Source organism: Argentina silus (genome assembly GCF_951799395.1).
Source record: "Argentina silus genome assembly, chromosome: 15".
Lineage (NCBI taxonomy): Eukaryota > Metazoa > Chordata > Actinopteri > Argentiniformes > Argentinidae > Argentina > Argentina silus.
The window spans coordinates 16121028-16139520 of record NC_139669.1 but is presented as its reverse complement, the minus strand read 5'-3'; the positions used below and the strand labels follow the sequence as shown (position 1 = coordinate 16139520).

Genomic DNA, 18493 nt, shown 5'->3' with positions numbered 1-18493 from the left:
TCCTTTCCCTGTCTTTCTCCCTTTCCCTGTCTCTCTCCCTTTCCCTCTCTCTCCCTTTCCCTCTCCCTCTCTCTCCCTTTCCCTGTCTCTCTCCCTTTCCCTCTCTCTCTCTCTACCTCTCTCTCTCTCTCTCTCTCTCTCTCTCTCTCTCTCTCTCTCTCTACCTCTCTCTCTCTCTCTCTCTCTCTCTCTCTCTCTCTCTCTCTCCCTTTCCCTCTCTCTGTGTGTGTGTGTTCTTTACAGTGTCTTGCTGATATACCAGGTGCTGTTCCATCCTGGTGCAGAATAGTGTAATTGTGAGTGCAGGGTCGCAGGGCTATGTGGGCCTCTGCAGACTCATAGAGTGCTGTAGGCCTTTATCTTCCACACTGCCCAGAGATAATATGCGGCTAATTAGGAACGGTCAGAGGAGACGACTCACTGCGCGTCGCCCGCGGACGCCACTGTACCAATCCACATGTCCTTCTAATCCCTCTTTCTCTCCTCTCCTTTGGCATGGGAGTCTGCCTAGATGAGAGATAGATAAGAGGGGGGGAAGGGGAAGAAGAGGGACAGAGAGTGAGAGAAGGAGAGAGATGAGAGAGAGAAAGAAAGAACGAGAGAGAGAGAGGGTAGAGTATTAGCCCAGCTTAGAAGTCGCACTTCCCTCGGGGGGTGTTGCCCCCATTTGATGTACTACCTTATACCTGTGTAGAGACAACTCTCTCTCTGTGTACCACACACACCCCCCCCTTTACAGAGCCCCATGCCAAGCCACCATTCCCTCTCCATAGCCGCGGGTGAAACGCGATCCCTTATTAGTGGGAGGACATTGGCCCCAGGAGAGGATTAAAGGCGTTTATTGATGCACTCCATCTTACACTCTGGGCGGTTTTGACACTTGGCTCATCAGGCAGACAGATGTGTCAAATAGGCTGCACCCCGGCTTATCAGGTAGACCAGGTTCCCCTGGCGGTATGGGAACAGACAGTACAATAGCTCGTCCAGGGGAGGGACGACAAGGGAAAAGTCACTGTCATTGTTTTTCGTGAAGTCAAAGTGAAGTTGGCAGCTGTGGACCGGGAAGGTGAATGGATTCAATCGTTAATCTGTCGAGGGATTCTATGTTTACTTCAAGGATAGTTGTGGTAAAGAATTGAATTATTTTGTAACATGGGAGGCAAGTGTTTTGGTGTACTGTCGATTGTACTGTAGTAGTAGTATCAAATTAATCTCAATCTCATCTCAATGTTGTACTACTGATATTCAGTTGTTTTTGTATTTAGACATTTCAAAGCTGTTAGTATCAGGTGTTCTTGAGAACCAGAGGCAAATACATTTTAAAAACTCGGTTTCTATCACCACCTGTCTTTATGTAGTTAATGCATTGACTGTAGTTTATACATGTTCAATATAGAAAGGAATATACTTTAGCATGGAAAACCACACTTAACTGGATGGATAACTCATCAAAGGCTAGGCTAATGGCACTTTATATGCAAGGGATGACAACTGGGCTTTCTCTCTGACCTGAGGGGAAAGAAGAGGTTTTTTGTATTTCTCCTCAAACATCAAAGAGACAAACAGAAAAAAAATAAGCATGAGAAAGTTTTATCATTTCAAATGGTACAACGTTGTAAGCAATTACCGAGCCAGATATTTTTCTTTGTGTTCTCCATTTTGTCAATGGCAACAAATGAATAAACAATGACATGTCATTGGCCGAAACCTCGCAACACGAAAAAACCTGCTGCAATTTATTACCCTCTCAAGTGCTTGTGCATTTTCTACTCGCATGCGTTGAATAAAACCACAGATGCACACACGCCTACGGCGAATTTTCAATTAGGTTGCTAAAGCTCTCCTCGGGAGGACCACAATTATTCAAAGATACAGAACTAAAAAGAAACAAATCACCGGTTCACATTCACCGGCATTTTCATTCAGTCAATAGAATAGATTAATTACAACTACACTACATGTATTAGGCTCTTCTATTGGCTCTACAAACAAAATGCTTTTAGGCTTTAATGCAGTGCTTTCAGCCTGAGAGGGATCGTCCAGATGCGGAGAGCTCTGATATATTGGAGTGAATTGAAGTCTAAATGCGTAGCTTGCGTCAGAGAACTGTACTGTATTCTGAAAGCAGAGGAGATTTCGGAGGATATGATGAAGAGATGCATTAGCTCTGGACGGGCCGTCAATGAAAAGGACAGCGTTGGACCCACGTTACGGTCCACTGCCATCCCTCACTCTCGGGTAATAAGGGGCATTAAGGTAGATGGGGGGGTGGACGTGATGGGGGTGGGGGTGGGGGTGGGGGTGGGGGTGAGGTGGGTGGGGGGGGGTGGAGGAGGAGATCAGATGGTTCTTATATCAGCCGGATCAAGGAGGTTAAAGGTCCCATCAGTGTAAATATACATCCTCCAAATAAGAGAGCCGCGCAGAAACACAAGCGAGCATAGCGATGGCCCCTTTCCTAGTGACGGCCCACCACTGTCCTCTTGAATCACTCTCAAACACGACCTCTGGCTAGCCGGCAAAATGGACGATCCGCATTGTAATTTCAAGTTACCTCATCCGAACCCTCTATCTCTCTTCCTTCCCTTTGCAATTTTTTTTGCTATCCAGGGGCGAATATTATTCTACCTTCTCCTTCGTTGCGCATAAACAGAAGAATCCTTCTTTTAAAGCTGGGGGTGTATGGGCTGAAGTGAGATGGATTCTGCCCTTTCTGTTCTTGCGGTCAGGTATGGGCAGATAATTGCCAGGCCTGTGCAGCAGAGACGGATGATTACAGGCTTTATTGTCTCTCCCAGGCACAATCAACCCTGATTCAGCACTCTCACCTCCACTTGATTTATGAGTCTCTCTCTCCCTCTCTCTTTCTCTCTCTCTCTCTCTCTCTCTCTCTCTCTCTCTCTGTCTCCTCCGCCTGCTCCTCTACCTCTGCTCAATCTCTTTACCTCCCCCTCTCTTTCATCCTGTTGCTCTCCCCGCCATCCCCTCTCGCTCTCTTGCTGCATTATTGTGAGCGTGTCTGTCCCTAGCAGACCCATTTCGGTTTTAACCGAAAACAGCACCAAAATAATAAGGCAAGAAAACAAGGAGCCACAGCAGGCTGATCTGCTAGACCGTCTGGCAGTGCCAAAGCACTTTTAGTTTCAATTGGACAGTTGGTTGAATGGCAATTTTGGAGAAAGCAATACGGGTGACATTTTTCTGGGTGAGACCTGAAGCTGATAGCCATTTGGGCCGGTGATAGCCGTGAGACACAGGGATCCAGCCCCTCTGAGAGCATCGACTGGGGGCTATCCTCTGAATAGACACAGGAGCTGATGACAAATCAAGCACAATTACAATGGAGTTTCTGTCCTCCTGTCACCTCTTTGTATCATTTCATCTTCCAATCAATGTTTGAAACTGGCATGTTGCCGGGCAGTATACTGTAGCATGCTGGGCTTCTGAACTAACAGCTGCCAGTTGAAGAGCTATTGTGGCAGTCTTTCTGATAAATATCATGGTGGCCACAGTCCACTTTCTTTCATTGTACATTTTCTGTTTCTCTCTTACAGCTGTAATTCCCAGTACAATCGAGTGCATCTTTTGAGTTTTCGAGTGTGCTGCACCATCTAGATGACTGTTATGGGAACAATCCATTACTAAATAACAGGGTAGCTTTAGTGCACCAGATGTAATCCACCCACATCAAACCCCACATACAGGCTGAACTGTGCCTGTCCTTTGAAATCTCACAAAAGCATACCTCTGTTAAAAAGATTACATTTTGTCGGTGAATAATGAATACTGAAGTAATTGTTGACAATAATACTGAAGTAATTGTTGTACAAGTTAAAATGCTAAGCATAATTGCTTTAATGGCATTCCACAGTGGCACTTTCAGTTCCATCACCTGGTAATTATTAAGAATAGAAAGAACAAAGGACTATGTGTTGTTTGTTATATTTTCAACTGCGAGCTAGCCTACTTCGGATGATTAGGTCCTGCTGTGTGGTAAATTGACAGCATTTCTTTCTGTAACTCTGTATCTGCCATGACGAGTGTGCTAGTTAAGAAAACAGCCCTCAATATTGCATGGCATGGAGGTTGTTGGCTCAGATTGTTTGTGATGTGTGTCAGGATAAATTCAGCAATCTCCCTCCTTTATCGACTAAAAGCTTTTCATTAGAGTAAATAAAACAGTGAAAGCAAAGTCCACCAACTGTGAGGGTCTGTTTCGACCTTCACTGGTGCCAGTGCTTATTATCCTGATAGTTTCTGCACAATGTTGTGTAATGACGCAAGGTTTTTCACTGAAGATTGTTTTGCTGTAAACACATGGAGTTCATCATCTCTATATCAAGACCCCTGTGCTGTCTCTGATGTTCTGGCAAAAGCCTAGCTTTATTCCGTCTGATAGAGAATAACTGGTACTGGTTGCTGTGAGTACTATACAGGACCTGCCTATACCACTGCTAATTCTTCTTTTGAAATAAATACAAAAGGTAACACAAAAGTAGCAAGGAATTGCAGGTACTATAAGTTGTTCTAGGGTAGTGACATCGTGTGTTTCGTTCTTACAGTAGGTACTAAGCCTAGGTAAATGTAAATGGAGCCAATGTTCAACCTCTTCTTTTTTAGGATGATCATGGAGTTAACACTGATTTATGGATCAATGTTATGTTATGTTCAAATCTTGGTCCAAAAAATGGTTCCATTTCAAGTGTTTTCGAAAGCCTGAAACTTTGTTCAAAACCTGCCTCTAGTGGTATTGGGCTAATGTGGTATCTAGCTCTGGAAGCCACAGACACATATGGCCCAGCTCACTGGCTCTAATGATGTATAATAAGCCTCTCCCATCCTCAGTAATTAGGGGGGAAATTGGCTACCACTCTCACGCCCTTCAAACGCCTGCCCACCTGCTGATGGTTCTGACACTGTGAAATTGATTTGAGCATGTTTCTTCGTGTTTAGAGTCGGAGGTGGGGGGGGGGGGGGGGGGGGGCGGCGGGGGGTGGGGTATTATAATGTGTATAATGCAGTCTATTCCACTGGAAAGTTGCTACGGTATGAATCCAGGTTAAACATTCATAAAAGATGATTCTTCATTGAAACATCTTTCAAGATTTGTCTTATCATTTATAATTGATATCATCTATGTGTTTTGTGATTATGCCTGAATACCAAGGGGAATACCAACCCCAGTTTTTTTTTCACACCTGTCACATGGACCGCTACGGTCACAATGTGATGAATCCACACACATTGAATTAAAAGGTACAGCTCCAGAATGCTATGTCTCATTGTTGCTCCTATCTAATGAGTCTGTCTAAATGTGGCTAATGCTAGGTGCTGCCCTCCTCAACCAGGAAGTCTTAAAGGGCTGCCCCCGTGAGAGACCCATTGGCTCGGTATTAAAAACCACATAATTCACAATCAAGACCCTGTTTATCAGCCTCCCCTTTAATGGACGAGATGAATGCAGGCTGGCACAGTTGGCAGCGTTAAGGGGCACCAGGGCCAAGAGGCTTGTGAATGGGATGATTAGATGACCACACATGGTTAGCCCCCATCCTCCCTCTCTGCTGCCAAGCCACAGACAGACACAGCGAGAGAGAAAGATAGAGAGCAGAGCAGACAGAGGCAGCTAGCTAAATTGAACCTTTCTCTTTTCCTCAACAATCCCCCTAATTGGCTGTCCAGAGACGGTTGCCTTTGTTCCTGGAAGATTCAAACAAGAAATGCTTCCCGCTGTGCTTCCCCCTTCTTTTTCGCTTGGTGCCTTTGATTAGAAGCCGAATACATTGTTTCCTCAAATGTGACTGCAATGTTGCCCGGGTTGTTTTTACAGCTGTAAACAGTAGTACTGACCAAAGTACTACACATTATCACAAACGATAATGTGCCACATGTTGCATTTGTAAATGTACACACAATTTGCAGTTCTAAATACGGATGGAACCTGGAATGAAGGGCTTTCTCTATTTTGCTCTGGGCTTCCAGAGTGGAAGAGAGAGAGAGAGCGAGAGAGAGAGAGAGGAAGAGAGAGAGAGAGCGAGAGAGAGAGAGAAAGAGAGAGAGAGAGAGTGAAAGAGAGGAAGGGAGAGAGATAGAGAGAGGGTATAGAGACAGAGAGAGGGAGACAGACAGACAGACAGACAGACAGAAAGAGAGGATAAGGAGAGAGATGGTATCATCCCCTGCATCGTCCCCTGCAGTGTATATGTGCCAGATGAGCTAACACTTCCTTTCCCCACGCAAGAAGCTCCATCTGAACCCCACGCTGCTTTATGGATCTCTGACACAGTCGAACAACATCTTGCTTCGGTGATTGCAGTAATGTTCATCTTGGCCAAGGTTACTATCATTATTCCTACCATTGTATACACTCGCCAAGTTCCCCATGCCAATAAAACACAAACAAGCTAGTGAACGTACAGCCAAGTACACCAAAGCTCAGACACTGCTTGACCACTATGGATTGTTGTATAGCCAGCATACTCTACATGACACAAACAAAGAGGAGAAATGCCAGCTCCCTCACTGTTGTCGCCATATCCGTATCACAGACAGCAGCTTGTTGCCTTGGCTATGCCATGTCATCACAGCCATAACAATGGCACATCAATTGCACCCAGCTGAGACTTTTACACACATACGCCTCCTGTGTTTTAGTACCCCCCCCCTTCCTGCGCGCCGATTTCATAAGAGGTGAATTATGCATGCATCAGGAAAATGAATCAGCTCTGACATTCTGACAAGAAAGGACACAACATTGAAACCCATAACATGCACAAGAAAGATGATATTAAAGAAGTATGGAGGACGGTCCAAAAGGAACAGTATGGCATTGGTCTCTCTCTCTCTCTCTCTCTCTCTCTCTCTCTCACTCTCTCCTTTTTTATTCAATTTTATTCAACCTATTTCAACTGTTATCACTTCCAATGTGACAGCCCAATACAGATTGTCCCCCACTTGCAGTATAAGCGTCAAAAGCTAGGTAGCCTCTCAAAACCCCTTAGAGCAATTCAAAGCGAAATGCATGTGTCTTTTTAACAAATGTGTGACATGAGAGTCATCTTCTGTGGCAATAAGTACACAGCAGACCTGTGTGGTCTCGTAGGGGCTGCCGTTAACTGAACCTGGAATAAAGCCATTTTACCACCTACCCACTGCTAGCTCTAGCAACCATGAAATTGCAGCCAGGAGCATTATTTTTCTTTTTTTTTTCATTATAGCATTATACAAGACAAAATGCCCTGCCCTTTGCTTCAAGCAGGCTCCATAGGGGTTGATTGCTTTGATGTTACAGTATGTTGCAGACCCCCACAGTCAATTTGTTCAGGTTAAAACAATAAATGGGGGCAACATGTTTTGGTTGTTTTTTCTTTAATTACAAAAGTAACAACTCAGCCAAATGCTCTCACAAGATCCATCGTCTAATTTGGTCCCATAATGTATACTGGTTCTATGATGTGACACACACACATGATCACTTAGGGAAAGATGTTGCGGTAAAATTACCATTCAATTATCTGGTATTGTTTGCTTTTACCTTGCTATGATTTGTAACTTCATTATTGCCTAATTGTCTACAGTATAGTACCCCAGTAAATGTCATTGGATAGTGTCCTACAGGGATAATTAGCTTACTGTCACAGACGGATTGCAGTTGTTCCATTATTCATTAAATCAATCATTATTTTAGTGTCGGTGACCATGGGAACTTGGGACATGGTAGAGTTTTTGTAATTTGTAATTTTATGCATATTATCCCAAAATTGAAATAGGCTTAGTAAGGGATTAAAAATGAGATGTAACCGACCAGGAGTGGAGGAATACATTTTCACTAGTTATGGCTCATATAGCTGATGCAATAGATAATTGGTGTGTGTGTGTGTGTGTGTGTGTGTGTGTGTGTGTGTGTGTGTGTGTGTGTGTGTGTGCGCGCGCATGCAGGTGAGTGAGTGAGAGAGAGAGAGAGAGAGATGAATAGCCCGTGGGCTGCGCACATTAAAAGCTGTGTTAGTTCCAGACCTCCATTCGCCTGCATGCATGGAGTTTTACAGATATGCCCTGCTTGCTACTTCTGTTTGGTTCCTCCTCAGCTGGTAGTGTGATTAGAACATCACTTGGCTGCACTTTGTTAGTGGGTTTGCTTCAGCAAGTTCAACTATTGTTCTTCCTATTACTTCTTATTATTAGTGGGCTTGCTTCAGCTATATATATATATATATATATATATATATATATATATATATATATATATATATATATATATATATATATATATATATATATATATACATCTGTCTATTTACACACCTTCTATCATCTATCTATCTATCTCTCTTTCATTTATCCATACATTCATCCAACCATCTTTGACTTTATCCGCCACCATAATATGACTAGCTCACTTTCTTTCAACTACCCAGCAAATCTATCTGTTGTCTAAACCATCTTTAAACTTGTTGTACTACAAAAATAAGAAGACTTTGCAACCCCACAAAGTTGCTTCTGGAACATATTTTTCTGTCTATCTGTCTATCTGTCTATCTGTCTATCTGTCTGTCTATCTGTCTGTCTGTCTGTCTATCTATCTATCTGTCTATCTGTCTATCTGTCTATCTGTCTGTCTGTCTGTCTGTCTGTCTGTATGTCTGTCTATCTCCGTATGTCCATACAGTATGTCTATGTCTATAATCTCACTTTCAACTACCCAGCAAATATATCTATCTATCATCCAAACCATCTTTAAATTTATTCCACGACCTTTGCAAGTCCACAAAGTTTCTTCTGTAACTTATTTTTCTACTTTACACTGTAAAGCATCACATCAAAGACTTGGCTACTGTAGATGTTCAGGCTACTTCTCCACTCAACTCAGCTTCAGAGGAGAACCACTGAGGCTTGTCCTGCTCTGGTCAGAGTTCTAAAGAGAGACATTAGCCCTAGGAAGAGATACATGTACTGTACAGGAGGTGAGGTCTGAGCTGTCCTGTTTTGAATAGCTCAGTTGAACCATGGTGACTGCAGCATCAAGGCTATAGGTTCAGGTTTGATCCCCAAAGAGGCCACGCGACACCTTACCAAGCATTGACTGCATTTTACACACACTGCATACCTGTGCCAAATGACTAATGAGTGTGAATGTAAATATAGACCCTTATCCACTCCCAGCTTAGTGAATACTCTGAGTTTCGATCCTCACTGCACACATTCTTAGGGCTCCTCTGAGCCGCCTGTGCATGCTTAGCCCAAAGGTAAACACTCATCAGGCCTTAAATAGGTATTTGTTCTGGATTCGTCGGAGAACAATGAAGATAAAGCATCTATGGCGAGCCACACTCATTAGTGGATATTCATGGCTTATGAATCTTTGAAGACCCCAATGGTAACTTTCTGACTGAAACTGAATATTGGCTTCTAATTTCAATTAAATATGGCTTCTAATTTCTTTAAATATCTGATTTTGCCGCTCTGCAACATGATATCCTATCAACTTTCTTCAAATATGACACTGCTGCACTGCAATGTGATAACAGAGGAGTCTTGAGTTCATTCTCCGATTCATAGCAGTAGCTGTTCTAAAAACATCCTCATCTCCTGTATCCTCTGTCTTTGAAACTTTCAGTCAGATCTATTATCTCTATGGTTTCAATCTGATTGTCTCTGGTGCCAATCCAGGACCCTGGACAGGGCTCAGCAGGGCATTACAGCCAACTAGAGCCCCTCATTTACCGGGGGATTGTCCTGTTAGAGGGAAGAGCCACTGCTTTACAGCATGATCAAGCACCGGTGCCTCTGTCACTTCTCACTGAGAAGAATTCACATTTTGTTCTATGTGCTCTCTGCTTTTATGTTTTTGAAAGTTTGTAAAGCAAGGGTAAGAGATAAATTAGACTTTGCGGACATACTGTATGTATCCTGATAATGTGTATTCCATTCCACTTTTATAACCTATATATACCTATATACTTTTTTTCTACCCAATTAATAGTCTTTTGTTTAATTTGACCCAGCTATTCAATGTCTTTTTATGGGTGAGGATAATATCAAAACATTGAACAGTTCAGCTTCCTCTGGATGTAAATCTATACTACGACAGCATCATTACATTTGTTACAGTTGTGTCCAAATGTATGCAAATGAAAAGGGGCAATTTGTATTTGAATTTGATATGGATATATAACCTGGGCCAGCTTTGAGATGAAACATGTAAAGACAGAGGGACAAGAGAAGCTGGAAGCCTCTGACACTCTACACTGAACCCTAATGAGAGTCAGAGAACCACCAGAGCTGGGGAACAAGATTAGATACAACTCAATTCAATTACAGCTGAGCCGCCACGGGTGATGCTTCAAACTTCATCCTGTTAAGATCCGGTTCACAGAGGAAGAAGACCGCAGCTCTCGGTTACAGTTCGATTTCAGCAGCTCTGGTTTCAAAATGGGCCGAGGCCAGGTGTCATCAGCTGTGTTGTGATTGAATGGGCCTACTGCAGTCTAGTCTCGAGCCATACCTCCCAGCTAATGCGGTACTTCTGGAAATAATGCATTCAGCTTTTGAGAACTTTGAGAAAGGACAAAGAAATATGCCGGGGGTGAGTCTTCGACAGAACTTCACTCGTGCTCTGTTTCACGTACTTGAGTTTGGACTTGTACTTCGCCCTTCGGAAATAACTTCCATGCTCCGAGTTGTGTGCTCAGAGCATGCGTATTGAGATGTCTTGATGTTTTTAGTTTGATGATTCTTTACAATTGATTGATTTATTAGCATGCTTCCTCTGGAGCGGGTATGGTGCTAGAAAGGTCAGAAACCATTTACGGTCGTTTATGTACAGTATATGAACATTATGAGTGTGTGTGTGTGTGTGTGTGTGTGTGTGCGCATGTGTGTGTGTGTGTGTGTGTATGTGTGTGTGTGTGTGTGTGTGTGTGTGTGTGTGAGCTGACACTGCGATGCCAGTGAGCTTTATGGCATATTAAAACCCAGACCGCCTCTACAGGATGATGAGCACTGAGGAGTACGATCACAGGAAGCTGCCGCACGCCACCACGTTGTACAGAATTTATAGATGCTGATAAGGAAATCTTGTCTTCCAGAATTGATGTAGTTGACTGTATTACATGTTTAGATGTGGCACAGCTGTGTGGCTCGCTCTCTCGCTCTGGTGAAGAGGTGAATACAATTTATAGTGTTTCTCTGTGTTGGATATAAACTTCAGTGGCACGGGAGCTTATGAGGGCTCCCCGACTTGGCGTAGGGGGTTGGATCCCCTGATCAGCTAATGCTGAAAATGGCCACTGGCCCAAGAGGGGAGAGAGTGTCAGTCATAAATCTTGGCTGGCAAGGACAAGGTCTTATTGGTAATGATTTAGCATGGATTGCCACGCAGATTTGAATGTGAAGCACTGAATCGTTCATTTCACTTCCGATGTCAATTAGCCCACAGCGCAAAAACCACCTTATCCATAAATCATTAAATACTCTGCTTTTATCACCGTTTGTTCGATTTGTTGGATAAAAAAGTAGTTGTCAGCTTTTCTCTTCAGTCGACTCGGTTCGACCCCTCATGAAGGGACATACACTCAGTGTACCTATTCACTGAAGACGCCTATATAATCACATCTGGGACAGGGCGGTGACGCTTGCAGGCAGATAGCCCCGCCTACCGCCCTTCCTATATATAGGACCTAGCAAGCACGCCCATTTGATCCTTTCCATTTCTTTTCTTTTTTATTATCATTAATATTATTATTATTTTATTTTTTTATCAAAGTCATTTACATCCATTATGGTATATTTGGTATTGTTCCTGTTGTACATGTACATGTATATTTTCATTTTAATTGGTATATATATATATATATATATATATATATATATATATACCACCCTCTCTTGGTTTCCTCATGCCATATATTTCAACTCTTAGAGCCTGCACAGATTTTAAGCTAAAAATGAAGCTTTTACTAAGAGTATGATTATATTGATTATTGATTGTCCGTCAGATGCTAAGTTGACCATTAGTGCTTTTTGTAAGGTTATTTTTAGATTAATATAGTTTTTTGCCAGCCATTCCTGAACCTTAGTCCAAAAGTCAGACACATGGGGGCAATACCAATACCAAAACAGATGTTCTATTGCTTCAGTTTCCTCACTACAAAATCTGCATAGTGCCGATTGTTCAATGCCCCATATGGTGAGCATTATTTTGGTTGCAATAATTTGACAGTATTTTAATTTGAAAAAAGTGAAATGATGAGTCAATTGTTTTATATATTGATTCATAAACCTAATGCCATGGTATAGGAACTTCAAATATCTGTTCCCAGTAATCTTGTATTCTATATGGCGCAGCAGTCAGTGTTTTTGACCTTAAATGAAACTAGTATACTGATCTGTTTATACAAATCTTTTCAGCTATTTGTGATTTATATGCAGTATATGGGGCAGACAAACTAAGTCTTTACCTTCTCCTTTTCCAATTTTCCTCTTCCAATCTTGTGGCAAGGCTGCAACCAGTTGATTGTAATTTTGGTTTGAGCATACAGTCCCATATTCTTTTAAAAGTTGTTTATGTGACATAATATTTCCATCCTTAAGTTTAACCAGATAATTTGCTGTAATATTTGATCTGACTGTTGTGGAGGGTAAAATTTAAATTGTAACCAGCTTTGTATGGCTTGTTTGAAGAAGGGTGATACTTTGTACAGTATTTCTTTTTCAACACCGAAAATTAGATGTTTTAATCTGTATGAAGGCAAAAAGGCCATTTTTAAATAGAGGATGAGCTTCTCTTAGTAATCTGAATTTTAGTAATTCTCTTAGCTTCTCTTTAGTAATCTAAAAGAACCAGTTTGGGTGTAAGTACAGTTTATGAATGATTGAAGCTTTTAGGGAGAGATTCAATGCTTTGATATTCATTTTCATGTTCATTATATAGATACACCCGTTTAATTTTGTCTGGTTTATCATTCCAAATAAACAGAAATATATGGTCATATCATTTGAAGAACAAATAGTCTGGAGTTGGTAGTGCCATAAGTAAATATGTGAGCTGAGGTATTTACCTCTCCAAGGTTGCAAGATTTTAGTTAACTTAACATGACATTATATGGGGCAGACAAACTAAGTCTTGGTATTGGTTTTCCCGTCTGAAAAGATTAAATTGCCTTAAGAAGTTCATCTTCTGTAATTTGACCTTCTTTTACTGATGATAATTGTACATTATCTTTAGGAAAGAAGTCATTGTAATGATCATCATTGAGGTGAGATGGAGGAGACTGAATGTATGCCTTAAATATTGCGCTTCCTCTTTCAGAATATCATTTGGTGATACATGGTTTGTTCCGTCATTTGTAATGAGTTTTTGTATATACTTTTTGGTCGCATTTCTATATGTTTTTGTTTTAATGATGAGTATTGAACTGAATGACCTCTGAAGGCACATTTGAAAGTGTCCCAGACAATAAGAGGATCAGTTAGGTCTAACGCATCCATCATTTTGGTTGTTGCATCCGCTACAGCTGTAGTGTGTATGTCAACTCCCTTAATTACCACTGTGTCTCCTGTTTTCTCCTACAGAAAACATGGCTCTGGTTTGTACCAGGTCCGAGAGATGTCGTCCAAAGAAGGCAGCTCATGTGGGAGCCTGAGGATGTAGTCATGGACTCTCACAAAGTCTTCCCCTGTGCCGTGGATTAATTCACGCATGGACTGCTATTCGTATGCATGGACTGCTGTTTGACACCTCATTCTGCGAACTCTGCCGGATGCTGAGGTTCTCAAGCGGCTCGTCAGGTACGTGGAGGATGTCGTCTCTACGGAGCGCAGCAGCTGTCTGCTGGACCGCCCTTCCTCCATTTCTGAACCTCCACTGAGCCCGGCTCATGCAAAGCTCACAAGGAGTTGAATGAGGAGGACGCTGACAGGCAAGCGAGCTGTATCTGGCTGTGCCTCGAACACAAGAGTTTTCAGATGGAGAAGATGGCGCTGACCTGGACTCCCTTCTTCCCAGCCCTCTACGGTGGCATGGAAGCTGAAGGATGAAGTGATTTCCAAGGCGGACATATCCTTCCTGGATGCAGTCCACGAATGCTTCGATGCTGTCAAGTCCATGGTCGAATTGAGGAAGAAGGGCGATGAGATCTACACTTCTTCCCCCTCAAAGACCGCCCTCCCCTCATGAGACCTTCTCCTTCCTACCTTCAAGATTCTGAGTTTGCCCTTTGCAGTTCAGCCACCTAGCCCAAGGACCGGTCCCGCCCAGACCAGCTTCTTCAGCCTAAAGACATTTAGGGGAAATTTAACGGGTCATTGCCTGGGAAGAGAAGCAGGAAACACTGCAGCTTGTGCCAGCAGGCTCACAGAGTCTCCAGTACCTTACCATGCTCCGGCTGGGGTGACGACACACTGTCACATGTTACCTATACTAGGCAGCACTGCTCAGGCCCCCTAATGGGCTGGCACCTTTTTCTCCAATAAAAAGTTCCCTGGCGAACGGACCATAGGTGTTAAGAGTTCCTGTAATAAAAACAAAACTCCACCTCAAGCCCAACGGGCATGTGAACGAACTGCCCCCTCTTCAGGAGCATGTGGGCTCCCTATCACTCCATTCGAAATGCACATAAACGATTGGTTCACAACGGTCGACCTCAAAAATGCATATTTCAACGTTCTGTCTGTCATACAGAAGGTTTCTGGGATTCGCCCACTTGGAAGAGTCTTACAAATACCAGACTCTGCCCTTCGGTCTGTCAGTCAGGCACAGGGAGGGGATGACACATCAATACTACTGTCACATCTGCTTGACCTAGGCTTCCAGATGAATCCTGCCAAAAGCTTGCTCATTCCCAGTCCAACGGTGACCTTCCCTCACCCCAACCAGACTCATGTCATTGTCTGAGTTTCTGCATGTGTTTCACTCAGCTACGTGGGTTTCATGTCACATGTGCCTGAGGCTCTTGGGTTTAATGGCTTCTTCGATTGTGGAAGCTTGGCCTCTTCCACATACAAAACTTCCAATTCTGGGTGTCTTCACTCCATTTGGGTCCATCGCATTCGTTGGATGCTTGTCTCCACAGGGTGTTTGGTAGCATTGACGTGATGGAGAGACCCTTTCCCCCAGCTCCGCGGCTGCGCCATGGGGAGTCCTGGAGAGAAGGGTTGTGATGACAGATGCGTCACTTCAGGGATGGGGGGGTTACACAACAGTGTTTGGTCCGGTTTGTTACGCACAGGCCCACATTAACGTGCTTGAGCTCTGCACAGTGTTTCTACCCCTCAAGCATGGTTGCGAGACTTCCTGACTGCTCTTTCATTTAACTTTACTTCTGACATCGACATGGAAACTTTGGTGCTGACTTTCAGAAGAAAATATGAGAGCAAAAGTAATAGAATTTGGAAAAGAATATTTACCACAGCCAGATTCCATCTCTTAATTTCCATACAAATGTAAAACTAGGAAGACATGGAATCTTCTCCAAATCTTAAATGAATTCAATTGTTCACATACAGATCAGGGGCTGCCTGAGGCAGAGAGAGATACTGTAGGGTGGTGCACAAAATCAGTGCTTTCAAAATAAAAGCCCTATGTGACCCTGTTCAGAATGACAAGACTTTGTTGGGCTTCTGTCACATCAGAGGTAGCTCAGATATGCCTGCTTTCCTGGCTACTCAGACTCAAGACAGAATGAAGACAATTGGAAGAAAGGCATAGATGAATGCTGTCATCTTCATTTTCATGTTCATAGCCGGACTCTTTGTCTTTCAGTGGATGAACGTGAGCAATGTTGCATGATGATTTAGTTTCCACTTCTGAAGTACCCAAATCTTTAGTGCCTTCCAGCGTGAAAATGTTGTATTATAACTGTCCTTTCAATTGTCTGAGAAGGACAAGTTTCTCATCCAAGCGATACAAGCATGATTGCCTTGCAGCACATAAAAGAACACCTAATGACTAAATTACAATAAAATTCAACTCAGAGAATATCCAACCTTACAATACAGAACATAACAGAATGTTCAAAACCGTGTAGCTTTATCGATACCCTTGGGAAAATGGTCCACCCTCACCCCCAGTGTAACCTCTATAGTACAGTGCATACACACAAACACCAAATGTGATATGTCTGTTTCCTTATGTAATAGTAATGGCATGGAACCGATGGCAACTAACATAATTTTACTTTGCACATTTTATGGAAGCTGTTACAGTCATGACCCCTGAGGTGGAGGCTATATGTAGAGATTCATTAAGCACATATACATACAGAATATGCCTGTTATATCAGTTACATTCAGTTAGTTTACCCTAAGTACACAGAGATTGAGGGTGTCCATGTGCTGGCAATACCTGCCCTCAACGTGTCACTTAAACTGCAGTCTAATGTCACCAATTACATTCAGCGAAATATAGACTTCTCTAAGGCAAGGTGTCCATTGTTACCTGGTAACCCCAGGGTCTGACAGGTTGATGTCTCATGGCGGCTCTACGCTGCTCCTCTGGACGGGCGACACGCCATGCGTTTGTCTCAGCCGTCCGCCGTGCCTCTCAGCGAAAGGTCATCCGGTGGAGAGGGGAGCACTGCAGTGGCAGGGGCATGCTGGGAGTGCAGACACACATGGGTCTCCAGCCGCAGAGCCCTTATCACTCCTGCTGTGCTAGCAGAAAGCCACTCGACCATTCAGTGCCGTAATGGAGGAAATTCAAAGATAGCGGGAGCGAGAGCTGTGGAGAGTGGTTTGTTGTTGTTGTGGTCTCTGTGTTTGGCTTTGTCAGACAGTCTGTGCCAGGCCCACAGAGATAAGGCCGTAGAGTGGAGAAGTAGGTACGTGACTTACAGAGAACAATATACAACATGCCTTTCTCTGCCCATTGCTATTCAAACAGTGTCGCTCTATTAGCATAATCCCCAGTGACTAATGAATATTAATCACTGTATGAAATCAGCGTTTCTTTTACTGTCTGTCTGTTAGGGATTGTTGCTGTTGGATTTCTGCTGTTGCTGCACATTTTTTACTGTATGGCCGAGTCCTTGACAATTTTTACAGCTCAATGGAGAAATAATGGAAAAAGGGCTTATTGCGCCTCCATTGAAAACAATGACATTGTCTCTGGCTTAATGAAATACCACTGCTAGGCTTAATTTTCATTAACACTGCTCACATTCACTCTCTGTCCATACATGGGAAATGAGAGTTGAAGGCCTTCTTATTTCAGTTTATACAAAACGTGGAATCTATTCGTTTAGAATATGACTGCATTATTCATTCTCTAGGGTATGTAATATGGCCATAGTATCACTGGGAGTGCTGTTGAATGAAAATATTTCACATGTGAATTAATCATTGAAATGACTCTTCCTCCACTGTACTCCTAACATAATGATCTGTCACTACTGTAGGCCTAAGCCCGGGCTGCAGGAATCGTTCATTGTCTTTATCTTTAATTGAGTTGCCACATCTCTCCAAGGACGAATTGGATTGGAGATGTGTTTCGTTACAATGTCAACGTTAACATGTGGCTTAAATGTCGTGATTTAATGATGCCAGGCACGATTACATCAACCACTGCACTTTTAATAATATGGAGATATGATTTCTTCTCTACGCTGTGCCTTTGCTGCATTGTGATATTGTCTCTTCAATCTGCAAGGACATTCACAGGGAGGGAAAGGTCTGGGGAAAAGTATTCTCTGAGAGATTGGAATATGTTTTAATAGATGATATTGAGGGAAGATGACCCACCCCCTCAGAAAGCACACAGAATGTCTAACCTTTTTTTATTTGAGTAGCAAAACTTTACTCATAACAAGGTGACTTCAGCACCAGTAGAATGACTAGTGACCTTGTTCTCTTTGTCTGTGTGTCTATAGGTTTCTCTATACTACAGGCCATCATGGAGGCTGCCGTGGCTAACAACTGGCAGGTGACGGCTCGCTCGGTGGGGAGCATAACAGATCCAGCCGAGTTCAAGCGTATCATTGAGGAGATGGACAGGAGGCAGGAGAAGCGCTTTGTGATCGACTGTGAGGTGAACAGGATCAACACCATCCTAGAACAGGTACAAACTCAATCTTACTCCTCACTAACCTAGCTGGCTAGCTATAGCCTACTACTCACCCTTCAGGCGAAATGACCAGCCACTCTAACACGACCACCTTCACTCTCACTCCCTGGCTGGCTACCAGAAGGTCTAATAGAGATAAAGATAGTTTTGCAGGAAAAATGGTCTCTCAACCGAAAATACACTCACTGGGAACTTTATTAGGAACACCTGTACACCTTCTCATGGAGGAGTGGTGTGGAGAATGTTTTCTTGGCACACTTTGGGCCCGTTCATACCAATCAATCATCGCTTGAATGCCACAGCCTATTTGAGTATTGTTGCTGACCATGTGCATCCCTTCATGGCCACAATTGACCCATCTTCTAATGGCTACTTCCAGCATGATAATGCACCATGTCACAAAGCAAAAGTCGTCTCAAACTGGCTTCATGAACA

General features: G+C 43.0%; 1 protein-coding gene across 2 annotated transcripts in view; it reads left to right on the top strand.

Annotated features, from left to right (window-relative positions):
• Positions 1 to 18493, top strand: part of gria3b (glutamate receptor, ionotropic, AMPA 3b) — a gene marked incomplete at both ends in the record, with an annotated part of 70932 nt that overhangs the window by 20761 nt on the left and 31678 nt on the right. For both annotated transcript variants that reach the window (XM_083686689.1, XM_083686688.1), the window contains one exon: positions 17865 to 18052. In XM_083686689.1, the coding sequence (XP_083542815.1) occupies positions 17865 to 18052 (188 nt within the window). The remainder of the gene's footprint in view (positions 1 to 17864; positions 18053 to 18493) is intronic.